The sequence below is a fragment of the Artibeus jamaicensis genome, unplaced genomic scaffold, assembly GCF_021234435.1.
Source record: "Artibeus jamaicensis isolate MK-2021 breed Jamaican fruit bat unplaced genomic scaffold, CSHL_Jam_final contig_410, whole genome shotgun sequence".
Taxonomy (NCBI): Eukaryota; Metazoa; Chordata; class Mammalia; order Chiroptera; family Phyllostomidae; genus Artibeus; species Artibeus jamaicensis.
This window is the reverse complement of record NW_026521820.1, coordinates 1,386,117-1,403,961: the sequence shown is the minus strand read 5'-3', so window position 1 is coordinate 1,403,961 and position 17,845 is coordinate 1,386,117. Positions and strand designations below refer to the sequence as shown.

Below are 17,845 nucleotides of genomic sequence, written 5' to 3'. Positions count from 1 at the left end.
GCTCATTTTTGAGAAATCCGCTGACAGTCTGATGGGGACTCCTTTGTAGGTGACTGTCCCCTTAGCTCTTGCTGCTTCTAGGATTCTCTCTTTAATTTTAATTTTGGCTAATGTAATGATGATGTGCCTCGGTGTGTTTCTTCTTGGGTCCAACTTCTTTGGGACTCCCTGAGCTTCCTGGATTTCCTGGAAGTCTATTTCCTTTGCCAGATTGGGGAAATTCTCCTTTATTATTTGTTCAAATAAGTTTTCCACTGGTGGCTGTGTCTTTCCCCCTTCTGGTACCCCTATAATTCAGATGTTGGAGTGTTTCAAGATGTCCTGGAGGTTCCTAAGACTCTCCTCATTTCTTTGAATTCTTGCTTCTTGACTCTTTTCTGTTTGGCCATTATTTGCTTTCTTCTGGTCCACTCCATTGATTTGCGTCCCAATTTCCTTTTCATTGCTATTGGTGTCCTGTGCAATTCCATTCATTTCAATTACTTTCGCCTTCATATATTTGTCTAATTTGTGGCTATAATCAACCAGTTCTGTGAGGATCCTGATCATCAGTGTTTTAAACTGTGTGTCTGAGAGTTTTGCTATTTCTTCATCGCTTAGATCTGTAGGCTCTGGGGCTTTGAGATCTTCTTGAGCCATTTTTGGTCTGTTCACGCCCTTTAAGTGTGAGGAGCGGAGCCCTGGACTCCCATGTTGCTGGGTTGTGATGCTATATGTGGGGGCGTGGTCAGAGCGGGGAAATGGCGGCACCCTCTGATGTTTCGTGCCACTGGGTGAGGAGCAGAGGCTTAGGTGGTTCACCTGGGCCGGGCCACTCCGAGTCGCTGGGTTATGACGCTGTAAGTGGAGGTGGGGTCAGAGCCGGGAAATGGCGGCGCCCTCACTGCTGCTTGCCGTGGGGGACCTGCTGGGTTCCGGTCCAATTGCCCACTCCCTCGCTTGTGTATCCACTCACAAATGTGCGACCACAGTCCACCCACAGCCCTGCTCCCTCGCTGTTTCCCCGCAGTCACTGGCTTGGTCGCTAGCTCGGTCGCTCACTAGGTCCAACCCTGCGCCTGGATTTCGCGCACCTGAGTCCATCTGACCGCGTTTTCCAGTGCAACCCCGGTCCACCAGCTGCTGGTTTCGCCCCTTACTGGTCAGGCTGAAGAATTTGTTGTTAACAGACTACCAAAAAGTTCAATTTTCTGTGTTCTGGCTGTGTTTTCTGTTGCTAATATTTAGTTGTCTCTAAACTTGGTTGTGTGAGAAGGCACGGCATATCCACCTATGCCTCCATCTTGGCGAAAGTCCTCTTTATTTTCCTTCATTATTTGTTCAAATAACTTTTCCACTTGTTGCTCTACCTCTTCTCCTTCTGGTACTCCTATAATTCGGATGTTGGAACATTTAAAGATGTCCTGGATGTTCCGAAGCCTCTCCTCATTTTTTTTGAATTCTTGTTTCTTCATTCTATTTTGGTTGAATGTTTCCTTCTTCCCTCTGGTCCACACCGTTAATTTGAGTCCCGGGGTCCTTCCCATCACTATTGGTTCCCTGTACATTTTCCTTTATTTATCTTAATGTAGCCTTCATTTTTTCATCTAATTTGTGACCAAATTCAGCCAATTCTATGAGCATTCTGATCACTAGTGCTTTGAACTGTTCATCTGATAGGTTGCCTCTTTGTCGCTTAGTTGTATTTTTTCTGGAGCTTTGATCTGTTCTTTCATTTGGGCCATTTTTTTTTGTCTTGACATACCTGTTACATAATGAGGGGTGGAACCTTAGGTGTTCAGCAGGGTGGAGCAACCCAGTTGCTGGGTTGTGATGTTTTATATGGGGGGATCCGAGGAGGAACAAGGGCACTTGCTCCTGTCTCTGCCGGATTTTAGTCACTTCCCTTGCTTCCCACAAGCAAAGTGGGCCCTTCTGGTGCTGATTCCTGGGTGGATGGGTTTTCGTATGTTCTAGGAGCTTGTGGGTGTCTCCAGCAGACTCTCCTGTGAGGCTGGGAGTTTCTCTTGGCACCTCAATCTCCACAGGTGTTTTCATTCGGTGTTTTGAGGCTTTATTTCCCCAAGTTGGGACTCTGAGTTGCGTGGTCTGTCTCGCTGTCCAGTTTCGCCTGGTTTATCTATGGGTGAATGTAGGACCGCCCAGTTCCACCCACCACCTTGTACGCCAAGCCCCTCTACAATCCGCCACCTTGCTGTGTCTGCCCACTACCACCTTGCGTGCCCGGGGTTGCCAGCCACCGCTTTGCTACAACCCCTCTCTGCCCAGCCACCTGACTCTGACCCTCCTACTGGTCTGGATGACTGTGTCTACTTTAACTCCTTGGTTGTCAGACTTCCATACAGTTCAATTTTCTGTCAGTACTGGTTGTTTATTGTTTCTAAACAGTTGTCCTTATTTTGGTTGTGCAAGGAGGCACAGTGTGTCTACCTATGCCTCTATCTTGGCCGGAAGTCCTTAAGGGTTGCTTCTGAGATGACACTGTTACTAGGCAGTGGACAAACCTAGTAAATACCTTTCTAAAAGTTTATGAGTTCATACTGATATCTAATTTTTTAATTATATTTTACCAATTATACTATTACAGTTGTCCAGTTTTTCCCCTTTGCCCTCCTCCATGTAGTCCCCACCTTTACTCCCTCAGGCAATTGCCACACCATTGCCTATGTCCATATGATATTTTCAAATCAGTTTTAACAATGACTGTTTTTCCTTAATTTCTTTGTTTTATGAATCCCTCTTTTCTCTTTTGCCAAAAATGTTCCCTTGCTTTATGCTACAATGTAAATAAAAGAGTTTTAAAATAAATTGATTCTTATACTTCTGGGAGCTGATAGTATGTATGGTAGTAGCTAAGTGAATACTATGCCACAAAAAAGACACCCCTGTCTTGCAAAGCTATTACTAACCATAACAAACTATTGTTACTGTCTCAGCCATAAAGCCATTTTTAAATATATTTGATCTGTGAAAATTTTTTAAATGTTTGCTGTGCCCTATAAAAATATATAGGATGGTAAGTCACAGTCTTATGTTTTTTACCACTGTATCTCTATATAAAATTAAACGTATTACTTATTGTGTGAGAAGATTAGAGCACATGTCTCCCTGTCCTTTCAGGAAGGTATGAGTATCTTCATGGCAGTCAGTGGCACCAGGAACTCATCCCAGCCTTGCAGACATTCTTTTCCTTGGTTTATGTACCTCTCTTTAGTTGCAGATTGCCAGGGGTGCCTGACACCTGACTTAGATGGGGACCTTCCCCACCCTCTTTGCATGCTGCCCATCTCTGTTTTTATGACGCTCATCTCTGTGTTTGCAGGTACCTGTTTGCTCTGCAGGTAAAGCAGGATCTGGCTCAGGGCAGGCTGACGTGTAATGACACCAGTGCTGCTCTTCTGATCTCACACATTGTGCAATGTAAGTTCTGTTGGTTTTCTTTAGAAACCACATTGGAAATTACACAATGATCTGATTGACTGGAAAGAAAATCACATCCATAAAAACAATACTGTTATCTTTGTGTTCTTTTGCTATTAGCATAAATGTTTATGGGTCAAAAACAGTACTCCTAATTTTATTTAATATGCATATCACCAAAACATCGACCCAGCAATTCTATGTTCTGGTGTTTGTCTACCCTTTTCAAGGACTAGTGCAACTGTTGATATCTAAGTTGTCTCAAAGGAGAAGCTTAGAGGGACAGGGTCCAAGTGGACTAAATTTGTTCTGGCCTTTATCATTGAATATAGCTCATTAGCCATAGACATAAAACTGTCAAAGATTTTATTTTTGGTATTCTTCTCTCTAGCTAGACTAAATCCTAGTGATGCTTCAGAATGAAATATTTTAACTTTCTTAACCTAGACAAAGGATAAATTAGATTGTGTTCATTCTAAGGCTTACTGACCATCCACCTGAGCATTTATTTCTTTTCTCTTGGCCAAGGCAGAAGTTACTTAAAGTAGAATATACACATGCTGTTTTGGGAAAGTAGTTATGTATATAGACAAAGGTCAACATGCATAAGTACTAGCCTAAAAAATATTATGCTATCATTTCAAAATTTCCAGTGTATACAAAGCAGTTCCATATAAGTAGCCTCGTCTTGTTTGATAACTGTCCAGTTAATAAGACTTCCAAAGTATTGTAAGAAATATCACTCCTAGTAGTCAAAAAATTACCTTAGTCTAACATGGTGAGATGTTTCTATAAACCATGCTTATACTTTTTTTTTTTTTGGTATATGGGCATTATTGAATATCTACCAAATTTAGCAGAGATATTTTCATATCATTTTGAAAATTTAATGTGAGGGGAAAAAGACAAAAATAAAAACAGGTATCCTTTGTTAAGTGTCAGCACTGTGTATCCCATTTAAATCTTGCAACAACTCTGTGAGGTCAGTATTCTTATTATCCCCATTTTTATGAGTGAGGAAGCTTTGTTACAGAAAGTTACATAGCTTTTGTCTGTTGTGTTTGGTCTTCCCTCTTTATATGATAGTGGAGAGAGGAGGCCTTTGAATCAGGCAGACCCCATTTCTATCAGTTGATTGATGACCCTGGTGTGTTATCCACCCCTCCTCACTACTTGTTATTTCTTTTGGAACATGAAAATAATAAAACTTTTTCATAAGGCTGTGAAAATTAAATACCCAGTACATGTTAGGTATTCAGTAAACATACTCTTTCTTTATCTCACTCACCTGCAGCCCTCCCTTTCCAAACAATGGAAAAATTTTAAATGAATGAAGCTTCTTTATTGGATAGTAACTTTATAAAATGTTTATAATCCTGGGCTTTTTTTATAAGCAGAAGAGAAACTTACTTTACTCAATATTCCTCATGCCACTTAGTTTTGTGCCTGTTTCCTCCTTTTATGTTTCATCCTTTTTAAAGTCTGTTAACTCCGTAAATCTGACTGGCACATACGGGAAGTGGAGGCTGACTGGCACTCAGAAAACCATGTGCTCCGTCTGATTGTTCCCTCTTTCCTAGATACCAGCAAGAAGCTCAAAATTACCCAAGAATCTTGAGTTCTCCAGAGAAAATGAAATAGATGGGTTCAAAAGTACACTTGCTATTTGAATACTATTTGTTCAGTGATAAGACACAATATTTTTATAATCTTCTCATACTTTTAAAGCCCCATCCCTACATTTTTAAGCATCTCATGGTCTCAGTCATGGGAGGATGAATTTCACAATCCTCTGTGAATAGTCTTGTTCAAAATTATTGATTGTTATTTGCATTACCTGTAAGGTATAAGGGGTCAACTCATGTCCCTTTTATAGAAGCTATCTTAATAGTGATGGAAAATTATCTTGAGTGAGCTATGTTTATCTCACATCCATTTATACATGCAATCTGAATTTTTACAAAATCTTCCTTTCTTGAACTCATGGAGTTGTCTTTCAGATAATCTCAATTTTTTCATTTGTTTCTCTCTCACTTTTAATTTTCTTAAATTTACTGTGAATCAATTAAGCAGGACAAGCTGATGAAGAATCAATCACTAGATAGCCCTGATGTTAAAATTCCACTTGGGTAACTTGGAATCATGACAGGGCTACATTTTCAGGTTGTGTCTCCATGCTAAAGATCATGCATAGCAAATAGATTTGTCCAAGCATATCCTCATGAGATTTCCTTTAGTAAAATCACAGATTTTGGGGTGTTCTTGTTCCTATTTTTTGCTGTGAGTAGACTGCTATGGAATGTAGTATATGCATAAGCTAGTAAGATATCTTGGCGTAAAGATATTTGAAAATATTAATCAGTTCTTGAATATTTGTCAGCTTTCAAACTCTCCATAAATAAGGTGGAGCCTATTTTCATATTTCAAAGAAGGGAACACTGAGGGGAAAATGTATGCCATCGTCATACATTGCTGTTGAATTTTAGGTGTACAGTGAAGGGCAAGTGACTTGGAGGAAAAAAAAGGACAGGTGTATTGACCGTGATGCCAAAGGAAAAATAGGAAATCTTAACTCCATTATTATATTGACTTATGGAAAAGAGTGTTTTAAAATCCATATGCAATAAGAAGCCTAAGCTTAAAGCTCACAAAAAATTAGAATTTAGATGAGGTTCCCCCATGCAGTCAATCTTCATTATATTATATAGTCTGCATTTGCAAATTCACCTACTCTATAAAAGTTATTTGTAACCCCCAAATCAATACTTGTGGTACTTTTGTGGTCATTGGCAGACATACACAAGACGGTGAAATATCTGAGTCACCCCATGCACATGTTCCAGCTGAGGTAAAAAAAAATGTAGTACTTTGCCTTCCTGTTTCGGCTCTCATACCCTAAAAAGGATGCTTTTCACAGTCTCCGTAGTACCACACTGTTGCATTTTTGTGGTTCCCCTGTATACAGTGGTCCCCAAGTGTCATGTTGAATTGCTGCCTAGTGCTCCTAAGTGCAGGAAGGCTATGATGTGCCTTACAGAGAACATTAAATACATGTATCAGATAAGCTTTTTTCAGGCATGAGTGATAGTGCTGTTGGCCACAAGTTCAATGTTAATGAATTAAAAATATATATAAAATATGATGTCTTTCAACATAAACACACATAAAACAAGGTCAGTTGACAAAAATGTAATTTCAGTAGTCTTGCAGAACCCTAACCCTGTATTTCTCTTAAGAACAATGGTCTGGTATTTGCTAATTTAATGTTCAAGGGGTCTTCGTAGAACATAACTTATGTGAAGAATGAGAATGAGCTGTACTTTCTCAAGGCCAGATAGAAAGAATGAAAAGTCAATACCACCATCATCAAGGCAACCAGTGAAGATGGCATTATGGTCAGAGAGCTCCCCCCAACTTCTGTGCTGTTTCTGTGATGGACAGTTGCAATTTTACTGTATTTAGGGAAGGAAAAATTAGTCTGGAAAGGGCAATTAGGAAGTTGTGTTACTGATCTGTCATAGCCAAAGGAAGTGATTGATTAATTCTTCCAGCTGGTGCCAGGTGAGTTGGCACCATTTTACACAGAGCAAATAATTGTCAGTGGGTAAGATTTATGGTTATGTGTAAGCCATGTCCTGCAGGAGTCCTGGAGGGGCATTGGCTAAAGTATGACAAGCTACTTCACATGACAAAATGGGAGGTAGGTTTCATAGCAACAGTTCACTTGCTTTTACTTAAAACAGCTGGTCTCTGGTCATTAGACTACTTTTTTTTTTTAAGCTTGTAACACAGACTATATGACATAAAGAAAAATGGCATGCTATCCCAGAGGCATTAAATCAGCATAAACAGAGCTGGAACTGTTGTCAAAGTACAATTATTGTTTTGAGGCTCCACCATTTAAATTTCCCAACTACAATTTGAGGATTATGTTGAGGTTGCATGGACAAAGATACATCCTATTTCTTGTAGACAAAAAGTTCAATGGATTGAGTTCCAGCCTACGAACCAAAGGGTCACTGGTTCAATTCCCAGTCAGAGCACATGCCTAGGTTGCAAGCCAGGTCCCCAGTAGGGGGCACATAAGAGGCAACCACACATTGATACTTTTCTCTCTCTCTCTCTCTCTCTCTTTCTCCCTTCCTTCCCCTCTCTCTAAAAATAAATAAAAATTTTTTTAAGTTCTTAAGTATTTATAGTCTGACCAGTCATTTCTGGTACAAGGACTACATGAAATTTAGTAAGTGGTAATTTTTTTTACCCAAATTGGATTTCATACCTTTATACCTATTTACAGTAATCTTTTCTGTACATAATAAGCATTTAGAGTTTGCACCAATCATTGTTATATGTGAGGCTTTCAAAGCTGATTTTGTGAAGTTCTGAAATTTGGGGGCTTATTTAGAAGTCATGAGTCAAAAACCACATCTCAAATTATGTACCTAGAACAGAAGTGACCCCTGGTTGGGTGGGGAGGAAAGAAACAAACCAGGAACATGAATGGCTAATGATGGATAATTCTGAAGTTTTCTTTCCAGCTATTAGAGATGAGAAGAAGAAACCATGATTTTATATTGGAACAATTGTTAAATATGTCCTCATGTCCACGTCTTTTGACACCCAGTCATTATGCTACCCACCAACTAGGATCGCCTTGTGTTGTCATCTATCTTTTGATTTGCTAGTTGGGGTTTATTCCACTGGGAATATAACAAATTGTAATATTAAGCACATGTGGCTGGCTTTTCTTTCTGTCTCTTTGTAGCTGAGATTGGGGATTTTGATGAAGCATCGGACAGAGAGCACTTAACAAAAAATAAGTACATACCTCAGCAAGATGTACTAGAAGACAAAATTGTGGAATTTCATCATAATCACATGTAAGTTTCATTTGTTGCTTTGAGCTTCCTTTCAACTGTTTCTATACTTCTGATATACATGGTACACACACATGCACAGACACTGTAACTATTGGAAGAAATATGCAAAGGGTGCAGGGGAAGACCACAGCAGCTTACATGTTGTTGCTATTCATCCTAGACTCTGAAATGTGCAGGTTACTCCTGAAAACCAGAGCTCCAGGCCTCTTGGCTTTTCTTCCTGTGAGACCTAAGTAACACTGGAATTTTAGGGCAAGTGATGCTTTGGAATAACAGAGAGAACATAAGGCCAATTTAATAGGAAATTGGGAAAGTGACATGGTACACTAGGGACAAAGTAAGAATATTGTGAAAACCTAGAACCTTTGTATCATCTCCACTTTGTTTTTTTGTTTGGATCTGTAAAACAAGTTTCAAATGATTCTCTGTGTCTTTTGTTTGTGTTGTTGTTTTAAGGAAGGCATTTGAGTCCTGATAATATGACTTGAACTTTGCTTGCACGTTTAGGTCTATTGTAAGTGACTAAAAACTTGTTTCAACACAATAGTGTTTTGCTTTTTTATGACCTTAAAGGAAGCTCTTTGAGATTCAAAAAAACTGGTCAAGTTTGAGGTAGACCTTTGGGGTTTTGTGTTACACAAACAATAGAGCTTTTGTTCAAGCTACCCAACTTGGGCTTATAATGAATGGGGGGTTGGGTGTCATCTGATCGGGTAGCCCCATTGTTTGTGATGAAATACCTTTTTATTTTCCAAGAGAAGCTCCTTAATCTCAAATGGACATAGATAATTCAAATTTCCTGGCCTTTCTTTCTAATTTTTGTTTTTCAGTGGACAAACACCAGCAGAATCAGATTTCCAACTCCTGGAGATTGCCCGTAGGCTAGAGATGTACGGGATCCGGTTGCACCCGGCTAAGGACAGGGAAGGTACTAAGATCAACCTGGCTGTGGCGAACACAGGAATTCTAGTGTTTCAGGTAAGAGCATTTAGAACACAGCTCAGTTCCCTTGGTGTCAGGGAGATAAGAATGGGCCCTTCAACTCTGATTCCATGCTGTGGGGTCCAAGGTAAGGCCTCCAGTAGTTATTTTTAGGTGAACAGGCAGTAGGGAAAAACTAACCTCATCTCAGAGCTTCTGTTTCTTTCCAGGCACTCAACTTACAAATTCTGTCAATCCACTATAATAGAGTTCTTTGCATTTACTCACTTTATAGGATCACAGAAATCTATATCTTTCTGTGGACTTATGCTTAGAACATGCATGATGGGATCAAGATTTTAGATTCCAAAACAACCTTTTTCACACTTTTCTTTAAACCTAATTTGGATTTTACATAAGCTTATTTTTGATTACAGATTTATCTAACTTAAAAAGAAAAATGTAGTATCCACTTGTAAGATATAGCTGTTTCATAAGTTTATAAGAGCCATGTCTGTACTGCAGTAATTTTGCAGCAAGATGCACACTGCACTTGGATGGATCCTAACTATGTTATTCTCTATATATATGTATATATTGTTATTGATTATGCTACTACACTTGTCCCATTTCTTTCTACCCTTTATTTACCTCTACCCTTCACCACTTCTCCCACCAGCATTCCACTGCTTAGACCATGTACATGGATAGTACATATAAGTTCTTAGGCTTTTCCATTTCCTCTACTTTTCTTAACCTCCTTCTCTCTACTCTGTACATACCAGTATGCTTCTTATTCCCTATCCCTTTTCCCCATTCTCACCCCTCCTGCTCCCTTCTGAAAACCTTCCCTGTGATCTCCATTTCGTGATTCTGTTCCTGTTCTAGTTGTTTGCTTAGTTTGTTTTTGTTTTGTTTTTAGGTTCAGTTGTTGATAGTTGTGAGTTTGTTATCATTTTACTGTTTGTAGTTTTTGATCTTTTTCTTAGATGAGTCCCTTTAACATTTCATATAATAAGGGCTTGGTGATGATGAACTCCTTGAACTTGACATTTTCTGAGACGCACCATCTGCCCTTAGATTCTAAATGATAGCTTTGCTGGATAGAGTAATCTTGGATGTAGGCCCTTGCCTTTCATGACTTGGAATACTTCTTTCCAGCTCCTTCTTTCCTGTAAGGTTTCTTTTGATTAATCAGCTGGTAGTCTTATGGGAACACCTTTATAGGTAACTATCTCTTTTTCTCTTGCTGCTTTTAAGATTCTCACCTTACCATTAATCTTGGGTAATGTAATTTTGATGTGGCTTGGTGTGTGCTTCCTTGGGTCCAACTTCTTTGGGACTCTCTGAGCTTCCTGGACTTCCTGGAAGTCTATTTTGCCATATTAGGGAAGTTCTCCATTATTTTCTCAAATAAGTTTTCCATTTCTTGCTCTTTCACTTCTCCTTCTGGCAGCCCTATGATTGAAATGTTGAATGTTGAAACGTTTAATGTTGTCCTGAAGGCCCCTAAGCCTCTCCTCATTTTTTTTTCAATTCTTGTTTCTTCATTTTATTCTAGTTGAATGTTTATTTCTTCCTTCTGATCCAAATTGTTGATTTGAGTCCCAGTTTCCTTGCCTTCACTGTTGGTTCCCTGTATATTGTCCTTTATTTCACTTTATATAGCCTTCACTTCCTCCTCTGTTTTGCAACTGTACTCAGCCATTTCTGTGAGCATTATGATTACCAGTGTTTTTAACTCTGTATCTGATAGGCTGGCTATCTCTTCATCTCTTGGTTCTATATTTGGAGCTTTGATGTATTCTTTCATTTGGGCCATAATTTTTTGTCTTGGTGCACCTATTATGTTGTAAGGAAGCGGAGCCTTAGGTATTTGCCATGGCAGGACAACCCACATCACTGTCTTGTGGTACTGTACGTGGGGAAGGGATCCAAGAGGGAACAATGGAGCTTACTTGGCCCTCAGCCAGCTTTCAGTAGCTTCTTCTGTGACCCACAAGCAAATTAGGTGTTTCTGGTGCTTATTCCTGAGTGGATGTATTTGTGTACATTCTAGGACCCTGTGGGTCTCTCCAATGAACTCTCCTGTGAGGCTGGGAGTTTCCTCCCACAGCTGCAACCCCCACAGGTTTTTACAGCCAGAGGTTTTGAGATTTTCTTCTCTCATGCTGGAACCCTGGTTTTCAGGGCCTGTTGCCCTCCTCAGTTATTATTCCCAGTTTATGCACGTGCAAATGTGGGACTGCCCAGTCCACCAGCCACCACCTTGCCTGCCCCAGTCTGCCAGCCGCTGCCTTGCCACACATCCTCTCCACCCTGGCTTCCCATGTCTGCCTCTCCTACCAGTCTGGATGAATGTTTCTTCTTTAATTCCTTGGTTGTTGGACTTCCATATAATTTGTTTTTCTGGCAGTTCTGGTTATTTTTTGATTTTAAATTTGTTGTTGTCCTCCTTTTGGTTGTGCAAGCAGGCAAAGTTTATGTACATATACTTCCTTCTCAGCCAGAAATCTACCTGTTTTTCTTAAGTACATAATGATTTTCTGCAGTTTGAAATGTTACTTGACATATAATAAAATGCACATATCTAAAATGTGCCATTTGATAAGTTTTTATATATGTATATCCTGTAAAACATCAATGAGTTCAAGATAATAAACATATTCACCAACACCTCCCCCCAAATTTTCTCAAGGCTTTTCTTTTAAAGAAAAGTCAGTGATCTGTGCCTTGGTTTCAAATGGGTGTGGAGAAAACATCTATCTTTCTCATGCAATAAAGTCAGATTTCACCCAGTTTTGGAGGTGTAAGTGTGTATATGAGCTAAAACTTTTTTGAGCTCTACCTGGTTTGGTTACATTTCCCCTGTCTTATTTCACCAAAATAGCCTATGATTCTCTGCTCATGTATCAGATGTTTATGATGGACACTAATTATCATAGACCTGTGCCCCAAGAAAGGAATTCAAGTTGTGTTTCGCATGGGATACTAGGGATGTGTTGAAATCAGTGTGGTATTTGAGAAAGTGACTCCTCCTGATAGGTTTGGACCTGCAAAAATAATGTAGGACTCTCTGATGAAAAAACACAACAATAAACTAAGTGTAGTTTTCAATACTATCATTAAATTTCAAAATTAAATCCCTGAAACATTTCTAAAAATCATAGAGCAGGAAAAAGAAGTGCCTCACAATTGAATTAATTTGTTTTGATTGTTAGGTATAATCTAAATACTGAGAGTTGCTCAGTAATTTAATTATGTACAAAAGTTGTATCTTGGAATTAACCTTCTTCTCAGTGTATAATTGCTTCATTATTAACCAACTTAAATAAATGTTCCTGGTGTTCAAATGGACTCAAGAGGAATTCTATTTTCAATTGATATGATAGGACACGTAGGAGCTGGTGTTTGGCAACTCCCTCTTACTTCTCCACCACTTCCCACATGGTTATCAAAGATGAGGATGTCCTTTCTGTACAATGTTCTCTGGCCTAGAAGACACAGGGAAGGCAGGGCCCTCCTTCCCAGATCCTGATTTTGCTGTTGGATGCCTAGTGGACATGGAAGCCAGACCATGTGGATAAGGGGGTGATTGCTAACCTGTAGTGTTGCTTCTGTGTTGCTAACTGGTGGTGTTGCAGCTGCTGGTTAAGACACATGCTCAGGAATCTCATTCTGCCATTCAATTTGTTGTTTTGGCCAAATTAAAATATATCCATGCAACAGATACCACACCTATAAAATGAAGATAAGAAAGCCATCTCAGTGGGTTTTGTATAAGGTTTGAAAAGATCTATAAAGTCCTTAGGCCATTGCCTGGCATGCTATAAGTGATGATTGCTAATTATTGTGGTGGTTGTTATGGTTTGTATTTTTATTTATTTTTCTCTGTATCATTCCCTTGGCTAGCCTTTTTCTTCCCTGGAGGCAAATTTAGTTGGAATGCCAAATCATGTAATCCATGAGAAATAATGATCCAGGAACCAGCATCTTCCCCACAGCTGCAGATCTGTGAATTCTCCAGCAAAATGAATTCTTACAGAGCCACAGGATATCAGTCCTCCTTGCTGTTCCCCATAAGCAACACACAACAACTCCCATGTTGCTTATTGTGCATTTCCTGGCTCACTGGCTGATACCTTTCTTTTTAGGGTTTCACAAAGATCAATGCCTTCAACTGGGCAAAGGTGCGAAAGCTGAGCTTCAAGAGGAAGCGCTTTCTCATCAAGCTCCGCCCAGATACAAATGTAAGTGGCTCCCAGAAAAGGGGGACACCTGCTGAGCCTTCCCTGTGAGCCATTGGGATGGGCCAAGCTAGGCATAGGCTGAAACTGGACAACAGCCATTCAGGTATTTGAGTGTCTTACAGAGAGATGTTTCCAAATGCTTGGTAATGCCACAGTTGTTACTCTCAGTAGAAAGAAGGTAAAGGATGAGTAGCACAGATGTGTGCCTGGGGATAGGGTAACTACCTATGCAAACACCAGCAGCTTTAACATCACCCTCAATAAACAACCTGAGCTCTGCAGTTGCTGTGTCTCCAGCCTCTGGGTCACCTTGAGACCCTATACAGCATTCTGCCATATTGCAGGCATATCCCTGCCCACACACCAAAAGTCCCAAACTCTTGACTGCTTGCTGTTATCCCAGACCTCTGACAGTGCATTGTCATGAGCTAACCGGGTCCACTTCCCACAGAAACCCTACAGATGTTGCTTATACTGGGACTGGGTCAGGGAAGGAAGAACAGCATCTTCTTCTGCTGGAAATAACAGTGGAAGAGATGGATAATATATCTCTGATGTCCCCAGCCAGTACTTGGGAGTGCTTTTTCCCATGGAAAAAAGATTATAAATGTAAGTCTAGGCTTATAGTTTAGCTATAGCATGGTTTAAGTAGGCTTTTATGGCCTGACCTCAGAAACAACACCCATTATTAGTTGTTTTCCATGGGAAAATGCATTTTGTGTTCCAGAAGGCTGATTTACACGTGAAAAATTACAGCACAACTACTTTTTAAGTTGACACTCCACTGCCCAGAACTGTGGGATCTGCCAAATATTTGGAACGGCTAGGAATGTTAAAGACTGTGGTAACTTTTATTTATATAATATGGCCCCATAAATTGGGGGCATTTCATCTGGGAATAGAAAATTACTGTGTCCTCTTTCCAAAATCAAAGGACATGAGTTTTTCAGTCTTGACTGATACATTTGTGCTCCAGAAAGAAAAAATGTTCTTCTTGTAGGGTCCCTGAGGCCACCTGGGACTAACATATATTTTCTGATAGAGAACAGTCTTAAGACCAATTTTTAAAGTTGGCCTGAACCATGAGGGAGAAAACAGAAAGAAGAATTGTGTTTCAGTTATTTTAAGGATGCAAAAAAGGAATTTCTGTGCTGGGATATTTTTTAAGGAAATGTAAACCAAGTAAATACAATTTATTTATGAATTTTGTCAAAAGCAATACAATTTTTGCTGAGTACCCCTGGTTTCTGTTAGTTCCTCTAAGGAATTCTGTGGAGAATAAAATGTTTGAGTGATAACTATATTTTGTCATTAGGAACAACGTTTTACTAAATACGTGAATTTATGGTCATGCTATAATAAAATACACAGTTGAAATTTTATTGGACAGATTTTTTCTTTTCTTTTTTTATTTTTTCAGTTCTTCAGTGTCCATGGGTAATGGATAAAAACCAAAATGATATTTTCTCTTTTTAGAGCTCATACCAGGATACCTTGGAATTTCTCATGGCCAGTCGGGACTTTTGCAAATCCTTCTGGAAAATCTGTGTTGAACATCATGCCTTTTTTAGACTTTTTGAAGAGCCCAAACCAAAGCCAAAGCCTGTTCTCTTTAGTCGAGGGTCATCATTTCGGTTCAGGTAAGTATGCTACTTCACTCCTTTCTACTTCACTCCTTTTTGTTTGTCTTCCCCTGAGACTTTCCTTGTGCTATTACCTATTACAGCTGCTGTGGTATGCAGCAAGGAGGTAAGGTCAGAGCCAGTCTCCAGTTTGCTAATGGGGTTTTGCTGGTCATCCCAGCAGACTCCTTGGCAGACCCTTGCTGCATTCTGTCTGAATGTCAGTGAGGCACAGGACCATCTACCTTGCCATTGGGACTCTTAATGGGACTCTCTAATTCAGAAAGGATTTCCTTTCTCTATAAAAGCAAAAGTGTTTATTAATATTTGATGTAGCTTCATAAAATACTATGTAGACTTGCCTATCATTGGGTCACTTTCTTACTCATTCTTTCAACACTTTGTCTACTGCATGTCAAATACTCTTCTAGTCATTGGGAAAACAAAATTATCCCTGCCTTCTCAAAGCATACACACTCAGAATGTTTGCATAATAACCAATCATAGAATTAAGTGGTTAATTGAACACTTTCTTTTATTTTTAAGGGAAATATTAAGAGGTAGACTAGACATGAAAACATGGTTTTTCTTAGTCTGCTTATACTGCTGGCTAAATGAGAAAACCCACATATCTCCCCATCATGCAAGGGGAGGTAAAGGTAGTGGAGTGTTGTGTTTTGTGTTTAAATGAGAATGCCTTGGTGTCTTCTTCCCTTTCCTCTCATGGTCTTCATTTTAGTGGTCGGACTCAGAAGCAGGTTCTCGACTATGTTAAAGAAGGAGGACATAAGAAAGTGCAGTTTGAAAGGTAAGAGGAACTTCTATGCTACTTCTGATATGGGAGGAGTCAAGTCATTCTTTCCAGGTAAAAGTGCAATGGCTGTGAAATAGTGCTTCACCCAGTCTTGGTGAGTTAGAGAATCACTGCTTCATAGTCACCTTGACCAGTTCAAACAATTTAGTGTTAGTTAGGAACATTGGAGAGTACAGGGGCATTTACTCAAGGTAAGAAGAGGTAAGGAGAATGGACTGAGAGAAACAAGTAAGAAAGAAGAAAAAGGAGCCAGCAGAAGGCAGGGAGGGAAAAGGAACAGGAGATTACAGTGGAGATACAGTGCTATAAAACTAACCAGGACTAAGGACTGGTTAGTCCTTAAATATTTGGGGGTTTGTATTGAATGTATTTTTATAAACTTTTCAATTAAATAAAGTTTGGAGGAGAAGAAACTGGATTTATTACTGCTGTTGTTAGCAAATGTTTATTGTTCATGTGATATACTGGGCAGTATTCCAAGCTCTTTACTATATTAACTCATAGTCTCTATACCAACGCTGTTGAGGCCCGTGCTATCTTATTCTATTTTTAAAGATGTAGACACTACAGCTCAAAGAGGTTGAGTAACCAGCCCAGGTCTCCAAGCTGGTGAGCAGCCTCTGGAGGCTGGCTCTGGAGCCCACTGCCCTTAAGCCTTGCGCTGCCTCCCAGACGGGGAGAAGCAGAGAACCCAGAGGGACTAAGATGCAAGGGTAAAGGGGTGAGCGATGGTGCTCCAAGGACTGTTTAGCACAAGTATTTTTTAAATCTTCTTTTTTCATTTTAATACACTTAAAACTTACAATAAAGTATATAGAATGCAGCAAACACCCATATTCTTACTACTTAGAATTAACATTTTAACATGTGCTGGAGTTCTTTTTCTTCTTCTTTTATCTGTAGCTATTGTTAGTGATATGGCCTTCTTACCAGCAGTCTTCATATTTCCCTTCTCCCCTCCCCAGAGGTAACAACTGGCTAATTCATTTTACTGTTACACATCTTCATGCACCCAAAAAGATTATGTAGAATATGTGCTTTTTTATTTGTGTAAGTAATATCACACTATCTATAATTCTGCAACTTGCTTTTGAAACCCTTCCCTGATTTTGAGATCTATTTCGAGTGGTTTTGGTATCAGAGTATTACATTATATTTATCTGATTCCCTATTGGTAAGCATCTAGTTGTTTGGTATTTTGCTTTTGCTGCAACAAACCTGCTGCTTGTGACCATTCTTGTGTATTTCTCCTGATGCAGGTCTGGGGTTGTTTCTCCCTCCGTGTTCCCAGAAATGTAATGTTCAGAAGGTTATTTGCATGCTTACCTTGATACAACAAGCCCCATAATTTCCTTGGATAATCCATGATTAATCTTTTGAAGATCATAGAAGTGGTCCAATTTGTTCTCTTATTCAGACTGTGGATGTTGCAGAGCTTTTGAGTATTAATTGGGAGTATTTTGACAAAATTTTGGCTGTACATTGGAATTTAATGTTTATACAGTTTCACGCTATTTGCGTACCTGAGAAGTTTCTAATGCTTGTTCACTGGAGAGGAGAGAGACAGACTAAGGAAGGGGAATTATGAGAGAGGAGTTAGTGGCATTAAAGCCAGTTTCTTCTACTATTGAGTCTATAAATTCATTCATAGGGCAGGTCTTCTCCTCTGAACTTAATACTGTGAAAGAATTAACTGATTAGTAGTTAACACCTCTATTATAAAACTGATCTAGAAAATTATTACCCCCAAAGCACAAATTGATTTCATTATGCCATAGCTAACAATTTAGAGCATATGTGGGCCCCCTTACTTCTTCCTCCCAGTGACTTTTCCTATAACTAGACAGTGCTCCATTGCTGGGCTCCTAATTGGCTATGCCCCTCAAATGGGAACAGGGGATTGCTGAGAACTTTTTCAAGGTTTAAGTAATCCTGGAA

The 17,845-nt window shown here is 39.5% G+C and overlaps 1 protein-coding gene across 1 annotated transcript in view; it reads left to right on the top strand.

The window, feature by feature from the left end:
* The window catches only part of FARP1 (FERM, ARH/RhoGEF and pleckstrin domain protein 1), a 373,615-nt gene that overhangs the window by 276,572 nt on the left and 79,198 nt on the right, over positions 1–17,845 (top strand). Inside the window, exons 6-11 of the mRNA XM_053665353.1 lie at positions 3,323–3,420; positions 8,186–8,300; positions 9,131–9,278; positions 13,376–13,471; positions 14,948–15,111; positions 15,833–15,901. Coding sequence (XP_053521328.1) covers positions 3,323–3,420; positions 8,186–8,300; positions 9,131–9,278; positions 13,376–13,471; positions 14,948–15,111; positions 15,833–15,901 — 690 coding nt within the window. The remainder of the gene's footprint in view (positions 1–3,322; positions 3,421–8,185; positions 8,301–9,130; positions 9,279–13,375; positions 13,472–14,947; positions 15,112–15,832; positions 15,902–17,845) is intronic.